This window comes from Manacus candei, unplaced genomic scaffold, assembly GCF_025592945.1.
Source record: "Manacus candei isolate 608988 ecotype Guabito, Panama unplaced genomic scaffold, ASM2559294v1 h1tg000033l, whole genome shotgun sequence".
Classification (NCBI taxonomy): Eukaryota; Metazoa; Chordata; class Aves; order Passeriformes; family Pipridae; genus Manacus; species Manacus candei.
This window is the reverse complement of record NW_026138081.1, coordinates 6274325-6298918: the sequence shown is the minus strand read 5'-3', so window position 1 is coordinate 6298918 and position 24594 is coordinate 6274325. Positions and strand designations below refer to the sequence as shown.

Sequence of the window (24594 nt, the reverse complement as noted above, 5' to 3'; positions counted from 1 at the left end):
CAATCTGCCAGTCAGTAATGCTATTAAGACTTGCAGGTTACGATGACTGACCAGTGTATCAATGTGAATCAGTAACAAGGAAGAACAGCATTTGTCAAATGCTTGCAAGTAGCTTGAAAACACATAACCTTTTCTAAAAAGAAAAAAAGAAAGATGCTGCAAATAATGTTAAAAGCAAATAGATATGTACTTATATAATCCCACTGTTAGGATCAAATGTGATGGGTCAGAAAGCAAACAAGAGACTGAAGTGTCCCCAAACCACTATCCATGTGCCTGTAGCAGAAGCTGGCACAGCAGAACTCTGGGCAGTTCCTCTGTGCAGAGCTGAACTGTGCCAAAACCCCAAGGGAGGAAGGTCCAGGCAAGCACATACTGGTTGTTTCTGCTGTGTGTGGGTAGACACATCCCAGGCGTTATCTCTGGCACACGGCAATTTGGGCATGACATAGCTTGTTCCATACAGCTAAGTTATCACTGAGCCTCCCAGTTCCAGCTAAGCAAACTCATTTTGGGTTTGAGATACAAAGAAGATGTAAATATGCCTTGACTCCTTTCACAGAATCAAGTGAGCAGTTGAGCTCTTCAGTTCAGCCAAGTGCTTGAACTGCTCGACTCAGTCTCACCTTTCAGTCAGCCACAGCTTTGCTGCCAGGATCAGTGCAGCCATCCCTCTTGCTGTACCAGATCCCTGGAGGTAGAACAGCAGTCAGCAGCCACCACACAAAATGAACAAACTGCTGGAAGAAAAGTGCAGGAGCAGGTGGGAAGAAGCAAGAGGAAAGAACAGGAATGAACTTGAAAACAGCACCAGGACAAGTCCCTGTTTTTTTGCCCCTGTGGTGTGAAACCTTATTTTAATTACTAGTTGGTGGCATTTGCCACTATCACAACATGAGGTTAGGAAATCATGTTCAGTCCTAGTCCTTGAACACATCCTAGTTTCAGTCTCTGACTTTGATGCCAAGAGCTGATGGGCCTTTTTTGGTTGCCGAGAGCATCCTCTGCCCCAGCTGTGGCTCCCCACCCGGCAGCACGTGTGTCCTTGCGGGCAGCACAGAGTGAAGGACAACCAGGGGGCTCGATCTAGGCCCTTATTAAAGCATGAATAAGTGGTACCGAGTACAGAAATGGGAAATCTCTAGAAACAAAGCAGAACTGTACTGTAGGAAGTTGATTAGTGGAGAAAACAATGCTCAGCACCCATCAAGCTACTGATTGTGCAGGACTAAGGGTTGGACTCAATGATCTCCCCTTCCAACTCAGCATACTCTGTGGTTCTGTGAAATCCTGCTGCCCCCAGCCCTGTGGTTTGATAAAGCCATGCAGCTGCTGCAGCACCCTGGCTTTACTTTCCCATAAGTGCTCCCACTTGAGTTGTCTGCACGTTGCTCTGCCACAAACAACCCAGCCCACTTTAAATCAGACACCAAACATCTGGGAGAAACACAAGCTGGTTGTGACACACTTGAAATCACCTTCTGGAGGGAGACAGGTCCATGCAAGCATGTGAAAAGCCAGAGAGGGGGACTTACTTGCTATGACCTTGCATACTGTGTGGGGTAAAACCCCATAAGGCCCCCAGCAGCCAGCTCTGTCTCCCTGAAGCTAAGCACGACTTCCCCAGCTGCTGCTGTGGAAAGTGGGAGAGGATCTGCTTTTCCCAGACATGGGCTGGAGCTGGTTTTCATTGCAGAAATGGGGTGTAGGTGGCTGCCATCAGCCAATGCCTGCCTTGGAGCTCCAAATCTAGACCTTGGCCTTCAAAAAGTCTGACTCACACAAACTCCCCAGCCTCACTGCCCTCATGCCCAACTAAATCTGCTCTTACTGCAGAGCTATGAATATTTCTATGAGCTTCTTTTGAGCTTCTTTTCCCTCCAGCATTGCCTTAAAAAGCACGGCAAGGATTTCCTCACCACAGCTACCATCAGGAACAGGTGAAGGCATCTGTACAAGCCTCACCATCTCATTGCCCAGTTCCTGTCCATTAGTAACCACTTCAGCAAAGCCCATGTCCTTGCTCCAGCTGCAGCAGTGGAGGAGGAACAGTGTCATCTCTTCTCCAAGGAATCCAACTTGCCATACCAGGTGATAAGCTGCAACTGCCTCTGTTCCCTTGCTGTCTTGCAGCAAAGCAAGTTGCTCACATACAGGACTAACACCATGCTGAACTGTCTGCTAGGAGACAGCCGACTGCTTTAAAAGAGGATTTGCTAGCTGTCAGCCCCAAAGAAGGCACTAGGAGACAAGGAAAGATTACATAAAGATTTTAAAAGCAGACAAGTCAATCCTCCCAGATTGTGATGGCTTCATGGGGACTTTTCCCTCAACAAGAAAAGCTGGAGAAAACATTCTCTCACAATCCTCATTAACTGGGCTGGAACACAGTTTCCCATAGAAGTAACCACATTTCAGAGGAGTAAAGCTTGAAAGTGTTGTATTTCATCCCCAAACCTCCTCTCCCTTAACCCCATACCTAACTTCCCAGTCTCCTTCCCACCAGCCTCTCCCCTCGCAAACTCTGCTCCTGTGTTCCTCACAGCTCACCTGTGTTACCACAATGTTGTTAGTCTCTGATCTGTTACCTACACACAGCATCACTGTTGATAAGAGTATTACCTGTCATGCAAGCTCTAGCCCCTCTGTAGTGACACCCTCCCATACCCTGATTGGCAGATTTTGAGAGAAGACAGACTTCTGCTGCTGTACCAGCCCCATCCAGCTATCCAAAAAACTGTCACAAGGCAAACAGCACCTTTGCACTGGAATGTAGACAAGGAATACAAAACTGTTTCCAGGAATATAAACCATTACTCTATTGGGGGAAATAGGAAGGCAGCCCTTGTTACCCACACTCCTCCCACAGCCACTTGCCTTCTGCTTAGGCCAGTAACTACACACTCTGTAAGGAGATGCCTCCAAGTTAGATCTTGCCCTGGTCTAGGCTGACCTAGCAGTGTGTGTGGTGGAGCATGGGAACCTCTGCCATGAATTCATTATGGATGTGGACAGGGCAACTCCTTGACCTGAAGAAAACTTTCTCCTTCAACTCAATTACCAATATCAATCTCACAATTACAAATTGTGAGACAGCATCTAGTTTTCTTTCCAAGGTTCAACCTCAATTTTTCATCAGATGGCGTCTATTTGCTCTTGCTGCTTCAGAGCTCTCTTGGTTGGGTAACTTTTCTCCTAGAAAGAGATGAATTTATTTTCCCCACGTGCCTTGTAGGAATCTATTCAGTGAACTGGAAGATGCTTTCCTGCAGACTGACCTAGTTCCACATTTTTGAGCTGTGCCGAATGCTGATCCACTGGGCCAAACAAAAGTCTGTTCAAAACACGTCCAAGGCCATCTCCCAAGTCAAAGAAGGAGATCTGGAAAACAAAACAAATGGATTATCTCCCCCCCCAAGCTTAACACTTGATGTTATTGTTACATGCTCATACGTTTGGCGTGCCAGGGGACTTTGATTTTCACCTACACTGGTTTCAGTTTTTCCAAGTAAGTACTAAAATCCTGATAAATTATAAAAAAGCACTGCCTCTCCTTTACTGTCATTCTGGTGAAGTTCAGTCTCTGTTAAAGGTTGCAAACCCTTGCAAATGGGGGAAGAAAATACATTGGTGCAATCATACAAGTAAAAAGTCAAGGGATAAAGTGGTTTTTACCTAAAAAGTAATGGCCTTTAAACAGATAAAAACTAGGAATCTGATAGGGAACGGAACTCTTGCATCAGTAAGCACTGAGAAGAGTGGTACGAGAAGAAAGCAAGAAGACATGGACACTCTGGAAAGTCTTAAACAACAAATCCAACAAAATCAGAAGAAAATGGTTTAGAAGAACCTTTAAAATGAGTTTTATTGTCAGAATTTTACAAGTAGCCTTCAGTGGCATCATACAAGAAGAACTCTGTTGCAAAACTCTAATAAATAGTCTGCCCCAAGTCCCAAAATATTTTTTGAAATAAAATAAAACCAAACTTAAAAATAAAAGAGAATAAAAGCAAGACTTCAGGATGCTCAGAGATGTTAGCAATATTTCCCATTTACAAATAATATCAGGCATTATATAAATCTCCTTCATACAAGTCATTAAAAAACCCAAGACATTCTAAACCTTCACAAAAGCACTCCAGAAATAGTTCCAAAGAGATCCATTTCCATGACAAAACATTAGAGAAGAACTCCATGGGGATTAGCATCACAAATGAAGTTTGAGGTTGAAGTGTAGTGTGTACTTGTGTGCAGTAAGATTAAAGAGCATGAAAAAGGGATTTGAAAAGAGCATGGAAGTCTGTGACAAAATTATGCCAATGATTTTAATCTGTTTATTTGAGAATGTGGGAAAGGGGAGGGAGAGGATGCTCTCAAAATTAACCCCCAAATACACTGCACTTTATGCAAGGCAATATTTACTAAGGTAGTAACTGTATCCTCAGAAGGGAGAGTAGAAAAGGTTTCTCAGCATGCTGCACAGATGTGCAGACTGCAGCGCTTAAAAGTCATATTTTGACACCTAAAAGGTATTTTCTGTAGAGGTAACACGTTGTGGCAAGTTAGCTTTTCCTTCAAAGAACAAGAAGTTAACTTTGCTGGCATGAGGCAGTTTGGGAAAACTCATGCTAAACATGGGACCGGGGATTTCGGAGCTCCAATCCTGTCCCAGTGCGTCGAAAAATACACTTCTCTAGTTCCCCTTTACATATTCCTCTATCTTCCATAGTAAGGGATTTATAAGATCTCTCATGCAATAAAACACAACTTGAATAAACTTTTCTCAAATCTGCTGTGATTTGAGAAGTCCAGAGAAACAGAATGGGAGGGCAGTACACAGAGATGGTTTGTGTGGATTTTCATGGAGACATTTCAGGGAAAAGAAATCCTAATCTCTTTACAACTTCAGCCTAAGTCTTCTGCATGTATGCAAGCAACAGACTCCCCTGGAAGGGAAGGGGGCTGTACTTTACCGATCCAGCAACAGTACTCAGTTATGTCCCAGCCTGCCTGACATGAACTGCAGCATGCCTGGTTTTGCTGTTTGTAAAGGTCCTTGCAGCCATTGTTTCCACAGGGAACAAAGGCCACCAGAAATGCTAATGCAATAGATGTGTGATAATATGCCTCACCCATGGCTCACCTCTCTAGTCTCTCTGCTAACGTTATGATGCTGGTTGTACTGTACCATACACTATGGACACGCGCTCTCTGTAATGTATGGGAAGGTAGCACTAGTAATCAAGCGCAAATTGCTAAGGAGACACCTAAAACATTGCATTACATCCCCTTGTCTGTGGCATACTTCAGAAAACAATGTTAGAAGAGCAGCAAAGTAAACATTTCTTTCTAATTTTCTAGATGTCATAATATTTGCTAAAGCTGCAAGGAAAAGCAGATTACCTGAAACAGAGAGAAAGGAGTTAATGGAAACAGAGGCACATGGAACAGTAAGCCTGATCCTGCCTCCAAATCATTTTGTACATAACAGATAAAGAGACAATGTGCAAAAAATAGACATTCACATTTTAGCAGTTAAACTTTTATTTTACCTTTTTAAAATTATTTACTTTGTTTTTTATACAAAAGGCAGACATTGATTGTTGATCTGCAATTGTTCTGAGTGCGCGCAGAGATGCAAAAAAGGGTTATTGGAGGATGAAGAACAGGGAATTGCTCTGACTATACTTTCACATGTCATAATTAAGGTGGCATTAAAGCTTAAGTCCCAGTAATAATATTCATAGATAGTTTCCTTCCTCGTACACCATTCTCAGTTCATATCAATTGTGTTGAAAACCCATTCAGTGAATTTCTTCAGTTTTTCGGTTGCGTTCTGGGATTCCTCCTGTAACCTCAAGTTGTCTTCCCGCAAGTGTTGCACTTCAGCCTGAAGACTGGCCTTGTCCTCTTTTTCCTTAGGCATAAGGAAAAATACAGATCTTAGTGGAAATTTTAGGTCATGCTTCCCATCTATCTAGAGCAGCAAGAACCTATTAAAAGAGCATAAGTCTCATTCTTTATAAGGATTTTATGTGCAACAGCACATGGGTCTATATCCAAGGGACATTAGTGATATTTTCTTCCTCGTGTTTTGCTTGCATGAACAGGATTTCTCTGTATTAAATTCTAATACAGAAGCTGGCTCACCAGGTGGTCCAATAGAACTGGGCATGACCTGTTCTGTATGTACAAGTGCTGATGGTTAACTAAGGGATAGGAATGTTCTTGTAAATACTTCCCCAAGAGACTTTTCATCTCACCACAGCAGATCCTTCTTGGACCAAGTAGGCATTGACAAAATGCAGGAAGTTTTCACAGTAGAAATTACATGTTTAGATAACACTGTCAACTTTTCAACATCAGCAGGATGCATTTACATGGACTAACTTCAAGCCTTTTGCAGTGTCACCTGAATTAGGAGTGAAGGTACTGTAAATCACCCTCCTAATTTAAGCAGAGGAATCAAACACCTACAGTTTGAGATACCCTATCCTAGCCATGCATAATTAGAAGCCTCAGAAAAGTAGCAAAGAAATGTCTTTTTCTCATACAAGGATGAGACTGTCAAAGGCTCAGGCATGGCAAAGCAGGATTACACAGTTATTAGCACCACCAGTAGCACTAAATATATGTCTTACAGATCCTTCTGTAGATGAAATGCTTTACCTTCCTTAAATCTTCTTGCAGCATCTTCAGCAAACCTTCCAGCTGGTCCACTTTAGAGGCGAGAGTTGGAGGAGATTCTTTACTGTTGAAAGCAGGAAACAAGAATAGGTATTGATACGATTAACTGTCTTCACATAGGGTAGCTAACAGCCTTGTCTATACCAAGTGGCTTTATGAAGCACTTGGTATACTTAGTGGCACTCGGGTACACTAAGAATTCACAAAATGAACAAAAAGAATGAAATAAAGAGTACCTGGAACACATGTAGCACATTAAACAACAGAAAAAATTTAACTCATGATTAATTGGGGCCATCCCATCACTTGACCTCTCTCTACTTGAACTCATTTTAAGTGCCTTGAATTACCATTGCTTTGGACAGGTTCATGAACACCTCAGACAACAAAGAACCTGCAAAAAGGTTCAACTGGACTTATGATTCTTCTCTTTTCACTTCTCACCTCCCTCTTTGTGAGAACTCATGAAGAGTTCTGTGAAGCCTGGAGATGACTTCCAAATAAAGATTTTTGGTTCATAAATGATGAAGCCTGCACATCTGGTGTATTTACTTACCCTGTGTAAGGCTTTATCTGTGCAGTAAGCTGGTCCTCAGCCTGATCACTACTGGAGGCAGCACTCACAGGCCTGTGATTTTCATCAGCAGCAGCAAAGAATGAAGCTCGCTGAACTGGGAAGGCAAACATACAGAGAAAAACAATGGCAGCAGTAATGATTATTTGTTCATGCACAGTACAAAAGCTATGCTGCAGGATCTCAAAGCAATCTAAATCTGCCTCAAGCAAGATAAGGTGATGATATGACATATCAGTACCCACTTGACAGAAGCAAATTGGCACTGCAAGTGTTTGCACCAAGTTTTCTACTGTACTGGATTCAACAAGCAAGTACTAGCTCTGGCACAACTGTATGCTCACACAGACTAAGCATCACTCTCAGGCTAAAAAGTTCTCTGGGAGAGATATGCTGGAGAGTGCAAAGCAGAGATAGCCCAGCAGTGCTTGCGGGTCCATGCAAGGCCAGTTCCAAGAGGGACAAGAAGCCAAGCTGTAACAAGTAGTGCTGCGCAGAGCTTCCTGGGTACAACAGTATGAGACTACCCTATAACTGAGTAACTATATTTAGCTTGTTTCACTCCATAAAGGATCCGTGAAATTTTTTCCTTATGCCTTATAAAATGTTTTCAGATTGAAACATTAAACCTCTTTCCTGCCTTGTGTCTGCATTTCTTGTCCCGTAACTGCTCAGATGTTTTAACACATCTGAGTATCAGTATCACATGTGGTGTGACTGTAAACTACCAAGTCCTCCTACCTCTGGAGTTTTTCTAGCACAAACAGTAACATCAACACATTTAGTTTAATAAATTAACCTCTTTCTCCCTCAGCAGCTGTTGGTCTCTCACTGGAAACAGAACAGTATCATTTTTTTCTGTTTGGCAGATTTTTATTTTGTGCTTTCAACAAGGTTAAAATTAACGTGCCTTAAGATTTGATAGAGTTTTTCCTGCTCCTCTTTTTTTCTCCCATGTGAATGAAAATACTAGTTTGGTGTAGCTCAGGGATCCAGGCAGTTTTTCTTTCAGCTGGTACAGATATCACTATTTGTAACTTCAGGGTCTTGTGCTGAAGACACGAATCAATGGTGCAGAAGAGGTAGGTGTCCAGGATCACAAATCAGAATTTAGGCTCCTTGGTACTTGTCAATCCCTACTGGCACCTTGCAGAGACTAGAGACTGGGATTATATTGAGACCAGACAACCAATGACCAATGGGATTATATTGAGATCCCTCTCCAAGTCAAATTTGAACATATTTTCATAGCAGTGGGATGAAGGTGCCAGCCAACACAATACCCCAGCTCTTCTTCGTCTGACCTGTCATTTTGTTACCTTGACCACACTGACTGTCTTCACACTTCTAAAGAGAAATACAAGTGAGTCTGGGGCCTACAAAATTGAGGGATTCAGGTTAATGAGCACAGTCAAATAAATCTCACTAAGAAACAGGTTTCTTTTAAACAGAAGCTCCAATCACAGGGAAATGCATTAAAACCTGAGTTTCACCCTTATGTGGCGGTGAAAAGACCATCACTACAAATTCATCTCCTCTTGAGGACCAAGGCTTACTTTGAATACTCTTCCCCGATACTGCATAGCAGAAATATGAGCCATGCTGCTCCTATTACTCCTGCGGCAACAGAGCAGAGGATAAATGTACATCTTAAACACCCAGGTAGACAACTTAATGATGTATGAGGCCACTACCAAAGAACAGCCAAGAAAATCAAGTTACTTCACAGCCTTCTCCAACCATGTTGAATAATGTCTAAAAGATTCAGGATTGGTGAAAACACTTCCATGAAGGTGGGACAATATTTATGCAGATATTAGGAACAGGCACTCCTGTTAACAAGCCTAGAAGACTTTCCCATTGGATTATAGTAAGGTAAATTCCCTTTGGTCTAAACTGCATTAATTTTAAATTCAAATGTATCTAAGCAGCTTACAGTTCTCTTCAGTTTACTAAGTGTCATGGAGATAGAAAGTGCCATAGGAGGAAACAACACATGCAAATCTATGTATTCAGAGTATGCAAAGGGAAGAATGGCAACAGAAAAGTACATACCAACACAACATATTTCCCAAGTTATCTTGGTAGCAAACTTCAGCTGCACTACGTATACTTCTTGCTAGTGCAGTTAAGCAAGTGATCATTAGTGTGCTCATATGCTTTTTTCCCTACTATTTGACTTTATTTTTTTAGTTTTGTGTCAAATGTCTTTTCCACACCAGCTGTGATGCCTGCAACTGCTCTACATGACATGAGAAGTGGCCGGTTTCACAGAGATTTGGCCAAATCACAGCACAGAGAAATTCCAGTATGAAGAAATGGTATCTGAGTATTACATATAAAGTTTCAGGCTCTTGAGACTTGAGTTGGTATTTTAAATGAACTTAAGCTTCAGACTGAGTAGAAACACTAAGAACAACAAAAGCAAAAGTCAGGATTAAAAAACCCCAAACAACCACAAAACCCACACTCCTTAACAAAGCATGCACAAAGACCAGTTTCCTAATTGTTAATATTCTGAACTTACCTTCAAAGGCTTTGGCAGCATCTACCAAGTTTGACCAGTCCAGATCAGAGGCAGAATCAGGCAATGGCATAAGACCAGGGTCTGGCATGGGCTGCCGTCTTTGCTCCTGGATATCTGTGAGGGAGCTGTCTGAGGCAGAAAACTCTCCTACAGTGATGCAGAATAGATTATAAACTCCATTAAAAACACCCCAAAATTCCTTTCCTAATACTACTGCATACCCTATTTTTAACTTTACTGGCATAGCACTTTTGGAACCAAAATTCAGTGGAATGTTTGATAACTGCAGTTGACCAGATACAGCACATTACAAGCCAGTTTTCTAGCACCAGGACATTTGGTTCCTTTCTAATCTCTGCAGATGAGCACTTCAAAAGCCAATCTCTGCCTACCCCAGTGCTAGGGCTGGGGGCAATACTCTTCTACCCAATGATTCCTGCCTCTGCACAAGCTGAAGATACTTTAGAGGGTTCTGCAGCTTGCTGGGGCTTCTACACTCCTTGGTACCTACTTGCTCCTGTAAAAATACAAAACTAGGGGTTTTGTTAAGATAGATGAGTAAATATGAGTATTTTTATCTCACTGTTTTCTCTATTAAAAAAAAAAGGATGTGCTCTGGAATATTTGAATTGAAAGAATTTTGAATAGCTGGAAGCCAACAAATACTTGTGGTATTAAATATCCAGCTAACTTAATTTCTACTTTCAGCAAAAGGTAAAGGTGTGTATGGGAAGACAATTTGTGTGCCACTCAAGATAGCTGGTCTTTTTATCATGCAGGTCCCACATTTTATGGAAAACAGAACATCTTGGTTTGTTGACAAATGTAGAAAGGTTATGTTCTAGGAGAAGTTACCAGTTTGGCGTGGAAGAGAACATGACAGCGAAAGAAGGTTTTGTGGTTTTCTTTTTGGAAAATACAGGCACCTGAATGAAAAGAGATCAAGTGCTGCTTTCCACTTCTACTCAGATGGCATCATTAATCACCTGACCCCAAGCCCTCAGAAGGCAAATCCACGAGCCAGTTACAAGCATAACCAAGTCTGCAAAGTTATTTTAGTGCATATAAAAAGCAGAAATTAAGTGAGCTCAGTTTCCTAACTCTTATGCAAGAAACGTTATACAGACACAACAGCTCATGAAAATGTCAGGTTAAACACTGAAAACTGATGCCTGGTGATCACAGACAGACGAAAAGAATTTAAAATAGACTTTTTTCATCAGTCTTCACTATCAAATGCACATCCTGTGTATCTAAATACAGACTGTGCTTAGTCCCAGTATAGTGAGTTGAATCTATTGATAGCCTTGCATCTTCCTCTTGAAACATACTAAAACATGAATAAATCAGAGCAGATATGTACTTCTTCAGAAAACATTGCAGAATCCTACACTGAGATCTAGCTCTATTTCTGGAAAACACATTTAGTTATGAGGTACAGTGGGAACCTGCGAAAATTCCCTTTCTCACCAACTGGGACATTCACATGCAGCAACACACAACCCATGAGATAATCCTACTGAGACTTTTCAGTAAAGTAATGGAGGAAGGCTGAGTGTCTTCTTGACAGCAGTTTACCAAGTAACTTTTTTTTAGTTAGCTGTGTGACTAAAATAAGTAACTCAAGTCCTGTAAAACAGATAGTGTAAGGGAGTAAATTTAAAAATAGTTGGTGCAATAAAAGCTGTATCTGGTGTAGCTGTATATTCAAATGTCCACTAGTATCTATCCACCTTCATATCAATATTTTCCTAATCTTATTTTGTTCCTATAATCCCATACTAAAGGAACTGACACCTGAAGTTGTCACTGGAAGATAACCAGGCATACATTATTTGTCCGTTGTCCACATTGTCCAGGTGACTCTTGTAAGAAATAGTAAAAACTCGCAGCCAGTGAGGCAAATTTCTGTGCTTCCTCCACAAGGTAACTGCATGACCAGTCATGCAGTCCTACAACCACTAAAGTGAGGGAAAAAAATTAAATTCCTGTCTTATTTTATATTTTCAGTCATGTGACTTGACTCTCTTCATTTCAGCAAAATCAAGATGGAACTACTAATTGCTGTAACAAACATTTTTCCTGAACATAACTGACAAAGGATTCCTATGGAAGTTGAAAAATAGGAAATCCACTTACCATGTAGTGATTTCATTCCCAAAGTATATGATGGTCTCCGTAATGGTAATGATTTTGGGAGAGAAGGGTATGTGCTGGTGAACAGTACATCATTTGGCATGGCTTGGTCCAAGAGTGAGGCCCGCGAGGTGAAGAAGTGGTCCCTTTGACCACTGTAAATACTCTCATCTGACAAAGTCCTTTGCAAGGCACGCCTTGTGGTAGGAGTGCTGGGAAAGGGAGACTGACAGGACAGAGTGTGTGACTATACATTCATAAAAACAAATAAAAAGAAATGAGAAAAAAAAATCAATAAAGAAACTTTTGAAGTCTATTTTGAAATAAGTGTTAATTTATTTTTTTTTAATAAGAAAGTAAGTGTTAACATAGTATTTTTTCAGAGTGGATAAGAAAAAGAACTAAAAGAATCGGCTTTGAAGGAGATTAAAACTAGGTAGCACCTAGTCTTCACCCTATCTCACATTCTACCTTTTAAACACCCCTCAAACTTCTCCTGAAGTGGAAATCTCAGGCAGCCCTTGTGGACTCCAAGCTGATGCGTAGCAGAGAAATGGTTACAGAAACAGGCTCAGTGCTGCATAAACCAGAGTTCTCCTGCTGCCCTGGGGAGGCTGCCTGCCTGCAGGCAGAGTACCAGCAAATGCCAACTAATTACAAGTCTCATATTACTGAACAATTAGCAACACCCATCACCACCGTGGTTCTTCATAACTATTTAAATCAAAATTAAGTAAACAGTCCCATGAGTAAGAGAGCTTGTGCCTTACCCCATCATCCCAGCTTCCTCCATGCTCCACACAGGAGAAAGCAATGCTGTGGTTAGCCTGGAGTTAGGCACTCTCAGGCCTGTGCCAGTGAGCTGCTATCATAACCATTCCCACCAGCAGAGACTCTGATTTTCATGAAACCTGTAGCAATGTAACTATCTCTAAGACTTAACATTTCTTTACGTTTTGGTTGAAATTTGGTCTGAAGGCTTTCATGGAGAAATGGCAAACAGAAATGAAGACCTCACCACGCTCATTTGCTCTGTAAGTAAGTTTAAACAAAAAAAGGACATAATAGGACTTCCAAAAAGAGTGATTAAACATAGAGTTGCTCTCTGCACATAAAAATAGTCCTCTCTTCTCAGAAAGACAAAAAAAAATGCAGACAGTATTCTATTCCTGTGATCAAAATCCCACACTAAAAGGTGGGAGAAGAGCATGGAAGAAGGTCTATTGGCAGATGGTTTTCCCATGTACAGTACCAAACACCCCATTCCCCACCTGTACAAATTTTAGTATGAGAAGATTGCTATGCGTTTTGGTTTTATGATCAAGGATCATCAGTTACTTCCAAAACTCTGCTGTCATCAAAAGACAAGGAAAGAAGCCAAGCCACGTGCCAATTTTCTATTATGTCAAATTCACCCCTCTGTGTTGCCTCCCTCAGGACATACCTGTCACAGTATGAACCTTGCCTAGAGAAATTACAACTTCTGGTACACAGATGGGTACATAGTTGTCACTATGTCACATGGAGGATCAAACTGCTTACCCCCACCCCCGCAAATTAAAAGCTCAGTCAGCAGGTTCATGTTATGACCTGAAGTGGTAAAGGGGAAGGAAAAGAAAGAGCTGCTAAGTCAAGAAGCATTTACTTGAGGGTGGCATAGTTCACTTAGCATTAAAGAATTAGGAGCTGGAAACACAGTTAATATCTGACGTTGAGATTAAAAGGCTGCATAGATATTTACACCTGATGGACTCAGAACATAGGCAATATGAGTAGGAGTTGTCTTCTGGTACCAGAGTAGGGGAAAGAGAAAAAGAAGGGTGACTTGTCTGAGAAGATACAATGTCTAAGCGGTAGGTAATGACATAAGGAATGCTGAAGAGATAATACAAGACAAATAAAACCACAGACTAGAACAAATTCTACTAGCAAATGAAGCCTTTGTCAGACAACAGACAGAAAGGAGGAGGATTTTTGGTGCAGTGAACTAATGCAGGCCATTATCATTCTTTATCTTTTTTTTTTTCCTTTTAAAGTGTCAAAAAATTTCATGCTGTAAGAGCAACTCTTTCTGTAAGGTAAAATATAAGTCATACAGTGGGCAGAAATAACAGTTACTTTTAAAATGGAAAAGATGCAATTTGATAGTGATAGAATGTTTTTAACTTGCTGAAATGTATCAGAAGTGCAACCTAGGTTAACATACTTGTTACAGTCACCAGGAAATAAAGATCACGGCAAGAACTGGTTCACTAATCCCAAAGTAAAAAAAACAAGAAACTTGGGAAGATACTTTTCATAATCTTCAGGTCACCTCTAAAAACAGAATAGAATTTCAGGGAATGAGAACAATCCTCTTGCTTAAAACAACCAACAGGAGATGTTCACATCACCCATTTCCCAGTCCCCTCAGAGCTACTACAAACCTAAGAAAAAGGTATCTTGCCAGTGACAATGTTTTTTTCCTCCAGCTTCAAAGGCAACATCTGAAATAATCTGTGTATGGAACCTAGCACTTATAAGTTTTAATAAGCTACACTGGGTTTTTACTAGCAAAAAAAGAAGTCGCAGCTCTCTGTTCTGCATGGTTGCTGTGGAAACAATTTGGGCTCTGGATGATGAGCATGAGCTGTTAAGCACTGGCTGTACATGGAGACTAGAAACCAAGACATCTCTTCCAAATTATGGATTCTAAAAATTAATATATGCACTTGTGTTATAAAATACATTTTGAAACACACCAAGAAACGTTTCTAACTATTCTGTATAAATATATGCTTAAGTTTAGGGATCACTTTTGATAACAGGATTAGAGAGGCATAAAAGTGTGCTTTTTGTAAGGAGTTTCAATACTTTAAGTCACTGTCTGGTGATGCAATAAGAGAAGAAAAATTCAAATATATAAGACAACACTACAGGATTTTCCATGACCAAGAAGTCCTAAATGTTCTTTGTAATTTGGCATACTAATCTCTAAATTTGCACACAAAACTAATAATATTGCAAAGACTGTAATAACAAAACAGTTCCCAAATGTATTTCCCTACTAGCCTGTTACAAACAGATTATTTTCTGTCCATGATGAAAATTCAGGGAATGCTTTGCATTTTATTTTCTTGTTGTGAGTGAGAATAGAAAAGATCCTCTCTCTCTCTTTAGCATACCTTAAAACTCTTCTGTGATTCAGGTGTTGGGCTATCAAGATCTATCAGTTTCTTCAGCTCTTCTTCAACAGTGGACTTGGATGTTCGTTTGGGTGATGCTCGCAGATCTCTCGCTGAAGCGCGCAGCCGAGGGTGGGCCATTTCATTGCCATCGCTCTGGTGACGCCTGAAATGAAACGGAACAGACACAGTCAGGTCTCAAAGCCCTGAGGCAGGAGGCACGAATGAAACAAGAATTACAGAACACTCAACTTTTTAAAAGAAAAAAAATTAAGTAAGGGGCATAGAGGATGGAAGAAGTTTCACTACTTCAGTGAAGACTCATCTTAATGGATACCTGTTGAAGCAATAAGCTTGTTTAAAAACAAACTAGCAATGCAATCAAATAATTCAAAGGTTACTGTAATTAATTCTCCCTTGCATTAAAATAATGTGCATTCCATACAAAACTAAAAAAAAAAAAAAAAGTCTTCAGTGAGCCCAAAAGTAGCAAATCACCAAGTTTCTTTAATATTTTCCTTTTTTAAATTTTTCTTTTTATAATGTGGTTATCACAAAGTTTCACCATTTTATTTTGACAGCTAGTTATTGGTATCATCTAGGGATACTGTGCCTCACTCAATAACAGCCAAGAAAGGTTGAATAAATTACTTTGAAATGGGCTTTCTGAACCACTTGCTAAGTCATACTTGACTTAACAGTATTTTCTCTAGAAAGTTGCTTCTCAATTTCTCTTCCAAAAGAGATACTTGCATATTGTAATGCAATGATATCTTAGCTTGCTTTAAGCTTTAAGCCAGTTAGACTGGATACAGGCAGCAATCTTAACAAGGCAACGTGGAGTGCCACAGAGCTAATGCACAGCATGTACCGTACTACTACATGGATGAGAGGCTTAAGTAAAACTCAGGCTCTACGATAAGAAGATTTTTAATATTTGCTCAAACAGCATTTTGAGTCACCTTTAAGAAGTCCCAAGGAAAGATAAGCTTTAATAGGACTGAAATCCATAGAGGTCTCTAGAAATAATAACAAAAAACTTTTACAAGTTAACAGGGAACAAGATTAGCAAACTATTAAATATTTAAACCTAACTGCAGACCTCTAGATTAAATATTAAGTTCTACAGAAGACGAAGGATTGTATTAAATAGTCCTGAGCTCTTCTACATAGAAAACTGTCAAAGATCAAAATGCTTCTTTATAATTAAATAATCAAACAAGAACAAAAAAAAAACAGTCTTACTTTCTTGAATCCATAAACCCCACTGAGTTTATTGTCCCTTCTGGCTTTTTCCATCCGATCAGATATTTGCTTGTAGCACCCTGGCGAGGATAGAAAGTCCTGGGACCAGACGAGGAGGAAGAGGAGGAGGAGAAAGAAGGTGCAAGCTGGGGAGAAGTGGCAGAATGAAGCTCTTCTTTAGGTGAGCTTCTGGTACTGGTGAAGACAACAGGGCTGGCAGAGTGTCGTGAGCTCATGGTACTAGGAAAAGAACATAATAAAGACAAAAATTGCCTGAAATGTGTATATATGTGCCTTATTTAACTGTTTTTAAAGCAGAACTCTAGGTACGAGACGTTATTCTTATCAATAGTGGCTAGAGTAGCAAAACCAGTTTGCTCTTCTTGAGGGCTTTCCACCAATGCATCACTAAACATGTCACATAGTAATGGAACAATTTTGCAAGCAACCACTAAGGATACAATATACCACCCTCCCCTCATCTTCCTTCACAAAATGGGAAATCTAGGGTTCATTGTCATTAGGCAGCTTAAAAGTAATACATGACACTGTAGTTGAATTAGCAAAAAAGAACCTAAGTCCAACTTCTTGCTGGAATTCCTGGCTGTAAAAGAAAACATATTTTGAAGGAACTTAAGCAACAGGAAATGTCTCTTTAGGACCTCACAACAAACAAAAGAAGAACCCATGCAGCTTTCAAAAGAGGGTTTCTTGGATTTTGCCTGACAAGCAGTTATTTACCATAGTAAAAAACCCAAACAAACAAACCCAAACAAAAACCCAAAACATCAAAACCCCAAAAAACCCTTAAATTGAGAAGTCAGAGCAGGTTTTTAACATATATCACAATTTGTCAAGATAGAAAATGGAGCTGTGATGACCAACTGCAACTTATTGCTGGAAGAAGGAGAGGGTCTTTATTTAGATGGGAGACACCCTTTAGTTATGCTGATATTCAAATCCGATGCAACTTGCATCATACCAGGAGTGCTAGGTCTTAAGACAACATTTACTATAACAACCTTAAAAGGTCAGATATTTATCAGCACAGTTACAGGAAACCTTTGTGTACAGCCTGAGTACGGAAACAGCATTATATATTTGAAGACCAGTTTTCTATCAGCTCTCTACACAACTTAGCCACATTTTCATCCCTGTATCCAACACTGCAGTGAAGGAACTTGAAACAGATGGCCCCATGGTAAAGAACAGTTTCTGACTGAGAAGTAAAAATTAGCTGGAATGCTGAATAAAGTCACTGAATAATCTCTTCTTTCTTAGCTTAACAGAAAATTCTTCACCAATTTTTTTATAACTTGATAGAACAATGCATTTTCACATCTCTTTCTCTTACTGAAACAGAAAAAAGGAATTTAACGTTAAATTTCTTTTGCCACCTGGGAAAACAATATCACCTACATTTAGTCTTAGGGAGCCAGTTATCTAATCTATGCCACTTGTCTGGCTCCTGCTGTAGTCAATGAAGAATATCCTTAGCAGGTGATTGTCCTTGTCTCAAACTAGGTGTCTCAGATATGAAGGGAGAATTAATGCTTTGGAGTTTCTCCTTTCTCTTCATTGACAACAGATGGAGTCTAAAGAATCACCTTCAAATATACTTCATTTTCATATGGCCCAAGTTAAGCACCATGATTCCCAGCAGTGAAATGCTGTGGATTTAATGAAGAGCCTGGACTGTAGTCTTCCAACCTCAAGCATCACTGTCTGCTGCAGCCCACGCCGTGCCGTCCCTCACATCAGGGGCAACATGTACTGCTCCATATGTATGCAAATCAAAGTACAAAAATGCAGATTTTGTATTAGAGAATTATATTTCTTCCTTCCCTTCATCTGTACATTTGAAAAGCCTATACACAAGATGACAGATTGAGAAAATACAGGAAGATATTTTCCTGTATATATGGTGCTGCACACCGCAACCTTCGTATTTGTAACAGATACAAGTAAACATAATTTATAGCAAGAAAGCAGAGAAAAAAATTAAGAGCTAGGGGAAGAGGCAGTAAATTTTTCTTCATTCCCCCTTTCTCTCTCTCAATACCGAAAGAAAACTCCTACACATGCTGAGCAAACAAGCCCATCTGTGAGGCATCACTACCACAAAATTTACCACCAGGATTTGGGGAAGATGCACAACCTTAAAGAAAATGTATGGGGCAATTTTTTTTCCTCGTTTTTAATCCCTTCTAAATACACTCAAGAAGTGGAAAATCTTTTGCTTCAGTGTAGGGTAAAAGTTCTGTTCACATTTCAGAATTCTTTAATCCATCAGGTATTGCTCAAGGAAGTGCTAGTTGTGAGAAACCATTTCTTAACAAAAATACAATAACAACAACTAGATAGGCTAGTATTGTCGATCCTTAATATTACTAGGCAAAGACAGTAAAAACTGATGTTCATTATGCTCGATATAAAATTTATATAAGATGCATATGTATATGTCATAAAATAATATCTTATTATATAACATATTGTAGATATACATAGTGTATTTTAAGTATTATTACTTTAATATTTATTAAAGAATGTATCATATACTAGATGCTAAGAGTGGCCTGGCAATTGGAAGTAAAATTAGCATACAGTTTTAAATAGTTTTCTTTCAAGTGCATTGCATATTTTGAGCTGTGGTTTTTACAATATAGTATTTTTGGTAGAATATTGTGCTTCAGGAACTATACAAAGAACTGTGGATATGACTAAAGTTTTTAACCCTACAAGTAAACACAGGCAGGCCAGTAGGGTACTGATAGGTAAAAAGACACACTTGTTAACGGAGAGAATATTTGGAGAGCAAAAGGCTTTGGATAAACTCTACAAAAACTAAATATGAGCTGGAGCACTATGGTAGTGATGGGAAGTTATTAGAATATGTGACACCAGGAAGCAAGCAGAGAATTAATAGACACCTGGACCAGCTTAGTTACATCTAGAAGAGATTCAGTCCTCATTTTCAGAACAGAGAGATAGTCACTATTGGTCCCCTACCTCCCACCTCTATTATTGAGACATCAATAATTGAATTATGAAAAAATTCAAATACTAAATGGTGAACTGCAAAAATTGCAGATGAGCCATTCATAAAAGTATACCAGAACCATTAAATAATATTTTAAGTATCTTAAAATTATTAGAAGTAATGAAAAATGTACCTATTACAAATAGCCAAAATTATCCATTTAGTTTTTGTAAGAGGATCATAAGAAACTGTATACTTTGGGTAGAAATAAAAGTTTGATTTTATTTTTTTTGTAAGGAACTCATGCCATCAGCACATATGGCTTCATTTAATGACATTCAGCTATAATGATTCTGTGTAATTACTGGCCTACATAATGCAGTTCTCCTGGGATGCTATGAGAAATCTGCACAATCATCAGGAAGGACTTTGGAATGGGGGTGGAAAAGAAAAATAAAACCCAGCCAGAAGCTCTGCTGTAGAAGTTAATCACTATAATTTACATTTTGCCACCACTACCCAGGTACAAGTTCTTTTATGCACCATCAAATGATCTGAACACTAATTATCGCTCGTCTTCTACAGACACAAACACTCTAATTTGTAGTTATTTTCTTTTGTCACAGAGTTCTTTTTAGGGCCAAATTCCTTTTCTTCTTGCTCAGAAACTCAATTCTAAAGATGTAACAGACATTCTGGCATCCACAGGCAAAAGGTAAAAAAGTGAGAAGCAGCAAAGGATAGCAATTTAGAAATTGATAAATACACTAATTAAGCTGTTCATTTCTCATGAAAAGTAGCCCGTTCAGAATCTTTCTTTAGTCCCCCCTTCTTCACCTCCTTGAAGCAGGAAGTTGTGGTTACCTTTTGGAAGTACCAGTTTCACCAGACTCCCGCTCCAAGCTGATGTGTCTCCATAGAGAGAACTATGGGACAGTGGGGAGCAAACAGCTGGACCCGGGGTTTCCTCAGGTCAGCACTGTTATTCAGTGTGCAACCACCAACTGAGGGTGCCACAAGAAACAAAAGAAAAGCTTTTTAGCCCAGACTGTGCTTTTGCTTTATTGTGAGGCATCAAACACATGCTCTAGTCTTCAAAAATAAGCAATAATAAAGAAGGAACATGAGTCAGTCTGTTTTTAATCCAACACAAAAAACTATGTGGGTCCAAGAACTGCAGTATTTCTGAAGTATTATGCCCCATGTGTTCTACAAACTGCTACTACTCCTTTTTGTAAAGAGTTGCATTATTAACATTCGAGTTTAAATGGAACTTGGCAAAAAGAAACCTCAACTGTTATCTCCAGCATAAAGCCTGGGGAACTTTTATCTGGAAATTTCAGTAATAGCCCCAAAAATACAGGGAGAGAATAATTTCAATATCATCAGAGAAACATCACGTGTATTAATCCAAAATAACCAGAGAAAATACCATGTTTGGAGACACAATGTTATAGTATTATAAATAATGAGAAAACAACCTAGACTTATGTTTGCAAAGTTCAAAGAAGAAACCAGAACCTCAGATGTACAAAGATGCCATTCCCATTAGGCACAGCTTTACAACAGAACTTCCAAGAGTCACATAAATTTTCCAGGATTCTTAAAGTCGATTCTGAAAAAATCCTTCCAAATGAAAATGCTAGTGACAATTTTATTACAAGTGGCATATAAGAATCTCACATTTCATGCTACTGCTAGTTACATTCAGACAAGTACTGCAAGGGCATATGGTAAATTCTACTGAATGTTAGAAAATGAACATAAGCATAAGCATGCTTATCTTAAAATAAAAGGTAGATACCCACCATACAGATTTTTATCTTCAAGAAAGGGGCACATGCTAACCTGTCCAAAATCTAAGTAAATCCTTCTGCACAGTGTTTTCTACAGACTTCCTCAAGTCCTTCATGCATGCAATAGCTACTGAAAACACCAGTCTCAAACACCTGGGTGGGATTTATACCAACTGAGTACGAGCTCTGGTGCCAAAAATGACCAATGAAGAGAGGCACAAAACCAGACTGGGACGGGCATTAATAGATTTCTTAGTCAGAACTACCATGACAAAGTACTTGGAGACCATTATAGTCTCTATGACAACCCCTTATTTGGAGATACTGTATGAGGAGCTATTGAACTGTCTAATACACATCTAGTCTTGCACAAACAGTAGCTTTGTTCAAAACAATTAGCAAAAATTGCTTCCAGTCTGTAGGTATTTTAGCTACAAACTCAAAACAGAGATGCCTTAAGAATAAAAATGCAACAGTCAGGCTCCACAAGGCCAACAAATTACTATAATCATGCATCCTCCCTGAAAGACCTATGCTTTTTCTCTGTTGCTAGTATGACAGAGCAGGAGTCTTTTTCAAAAAGCACACTGAATACTTCTTGGAAAATGGGTTAAGAAAATGGTCTAAAACATTTTCTGCCTCTACCAGTGCTGATTAACTTGTAAAGTGGGTATCTTCTACCTGAGGTGTTCAAGTATATTATACACAAACTTGATATTGCTGATTTTACAAGTGGCAAAACTGAGGAAGAGAGGGAAGGTGACTGTAATTTGTCATACCCACAAGCTTGCAGCAGAATGAGATTAAGATCTACATGCTAGCACTCCCAAGCAACTTGCTCTCAGTATTGATCATACTGACTGCATTTCTAAACAAAAAGACTGGGGGAAAAAATGCAAAACATCTGAAATGGGTACTTGCAAGACTAAAAAAGAATCTCACATTAAACTGTTCATTAAAAAAATGGACTGATCTCCTTTCTGATCCAATATGAACTGCAGTTGTTGCAAGATATTCCCTATGAACAGAACACATCAGCCATGTCTGTCTTAGTAGTTTAGGAGCAGCAGTTTAGTATGGAATATGCTCTCAAAGACTTTTAGTATTACAAGCAGTAGCAGATGTGAAGACTAAAGGTGGTCTTAATTTTCAAGCATTCTGCACAGAGATCTTTGCATTGGTGAACATAGTTAGAAACCTTTCTCTTCAACATCAATCACACGAGAGGTGAAAATTACCTTGTATGTGAGACAGCATCACTGAGACTGTAAGCACTATTCTCCCTTGTTAGAGGATTGGAAGCTGGTTGACTCTTGCTGTGAATATCCAGGCTCAGTGAAGATTCAGTTTTCCGGTCCATGTGGCTGTCCTTTTCTAATGTCCTATCTGCAATGGAGACGACTTCACTGGAGCTGTGCCACAGTGGTGCCACCTTCTCCTTCGTGAGCCCTGTACGGGGAGATGTCGCTGCTCCCAGGGAGGCAGTGCTGCCATGGCTAGGTCCGTAGGAAGTGGTATCTATGCCACTGTCAGCTGAAGTCCCTTGAAGGTAGTTGTAGCTGTTCAGCTCTGATTCGGTGCGCTCTCCATTGTCATACCATTTCTCATCACTGTGAGCACTGGAGGCATTGCTGGAGAGAGTATTGCTGCTGGAATGGCTGGAGTAGTGGCTGTCAGACTATAGAAGAAACAATAATCCAAAAAAAACCACATTTGTAGGTTTATTTCAGAATTACAGCAATGGAGAGGTGGAAATAAAGAGTTATAAAAGTCACCACTGTACAATACTAGCTCTTCTACCCTGAGGTATGGGATAAGTACATTGAGGAGACTAATAAACTCTAAAAATTTAATTCCAACACAATGCATGTGCTCTGTTACGGGTGCACATACAAAACTTTTCATATGGATTTGGAAGTCATGTCTTAACTATTCAGGAAAAGCCAGAGTTATTTGTATTTTGTCCCAAAATACTTTACACTGGTTCCTTCCAAGCACAGTTCTGCTCAGCCCAGTCCAATGAAATTGGCTGAGCTATGTAGACTTTGACTTGATTTATAACTATGGCAATTAAAAATATTCTAATTTTAAGACTGTAATGTTTTAGAACATAAAACATAACCGATCCACAGAAAGTGTCTGTTATTTTAATAATCCAATTGCCTATCAAAAGGTCAAAGAAGATCATAACCACTGCTCTTCCTCCCCTCTCCAATAGGTTGTATTTCCTCCTCAGCAGGAGTGTCCTTTGCAAATGACCACTGAAACACCATTTAACGAATTTGGAATTGTTTTCCAGAAAGCAGAATTGCATGAAAGGAAGCTTTAATGTAAAGCTTTTAAATTATTAATCAGGGCATGCCAGTGTCTGGTTGGTTTGTATGCCCTGTTCTTGGTTACAGCTCACTATTACAGAGAAATTGAATGCCCTCAATTTCATAGTGGGCATTGGTGGAATATCCCATTTTGGGAAGAATTTCTTGCCATACACTTGTTACTTAGCAGCTCATCTACCACTGGAGTATTTATATCCATCTGAAGTTCAAAGAATTTATCTAAGTTCTGATCATCTACAGAATCAGAACTGAAGCAGGAAGCAATCGACTTGTTTGATCACCAGATAGCCTAGGAATAAGGGAATGGATGGAAAGGAGACCTAGAACTTTCCTATTTGTCTACCCCTAGAGTTTTACTGAACAGACATGGGCAGAGATCCCAAACAAATATAAAAAAATAGATACTGTTTCTGTTTTCACCTGAAAAGAGGGGAAATAGAGAATGTATGCATACTGAGAGATAGAAATCATCAGCATCCATGTCTTTTATTATACTAAAGCAAGAATTGACAGAAAAACAGGAGGAATATGAAGCTGATCTGGACTCCTATTTGTCTCCAATTAAAGTCACTGCTCTTCATTAGGAAATGCATCACTCCCCAATCCATCTGTCCATATAATAAAGATTTACTTTAACAATGACTAAACAAGAAGAATGCAAGCATTAATAATTCCAGTGTTGCACTTTGCACTCAAGCTAACGAGTTATGTATTACATTATTTTGCTGTCAAATACATCTCATGGAAAACAGGTCAATCTAAATTCAAAAACTACTCTGTACTTCTAAGAATATGAAGACAGGTGCATTGTTGTTTGGGTTTTTTTGATGTTTTCTATTTTAAATAATAAATAGGTGTTGTTATGAATTAATAACCTAAAAGCAACACTGCCAATTGTATTGAAAGAATAACGCTGGTAAGCAGAAGCAAATTAAAGACCAGGAACCAATTAAAGACTTTCTCACATCTAAATAAATGCAACTAATACTTTTAGTATCATCATACAACACAACTCTGTATTTTAGCCTGTTGTATATATAAATAAAAAAAAAGTGATACAGGTTATTGGGTAAAAGTTTAAAGAGTGGGTTTTTTTATTCCAGTGACTTTAACAATTTTCAAGACATTTTAAATTTATGAACATTACTG

At 39.3% G+C, this 24594-nt stretch overlaps 1 protein-coding gene across 13 annotated transcripts in view; it reads right to left on the bottom strand.

Moving 5' to 3' along the window:
- Window positions 1–3839: 3839 nt before the first annotated feature.
- The window catches only part of SIPA1L1 (signal induced proliferation associated 1 like 1), a 215175-nt gene continuing 194420 nt past the window's right edge, over window positions 3840–24594 (bottom strand). For 12 of the 13 annotated variants that reach the window (XM_051791500.1, XM_051791498.1, XM_051791501.1 and 9 more), the window contains 8 exons: window positions 22348–22787; window positions 16334–16573; window positions 15089–15254; window positions 11928–12171; window positions 9789–9935; window positions 7244–7358; window positions 6670–6751; window positions 3840–5917 (listed from right to left, as the gene is read on the bottom strand). In XM_051791500.1, the coding sequence (XP_051647460.1) occupies window positions 5774–5917; window positions 6670–6751; window positions 7244–7358; window positions 9789–9935; window positions 11928–12171; window positions 15089–15254; window positions 16334–16573; window positions 22348–22787 (1578 nt within the window). In that variant the 3' untranslated portion in view covers window positions 3840–5773. The remainder of the gene's footprint in view (window positions 5918–6669; window positions 6752–7243; window positions 7359–9788; window positions 9936–11927; window positions 12172–15088; window positions 15255–16333; window positions 16574–22347; window positions 22788–24594) is intronic. The other variant, XM_051791511.1, reaches the window with a different exon arrangement.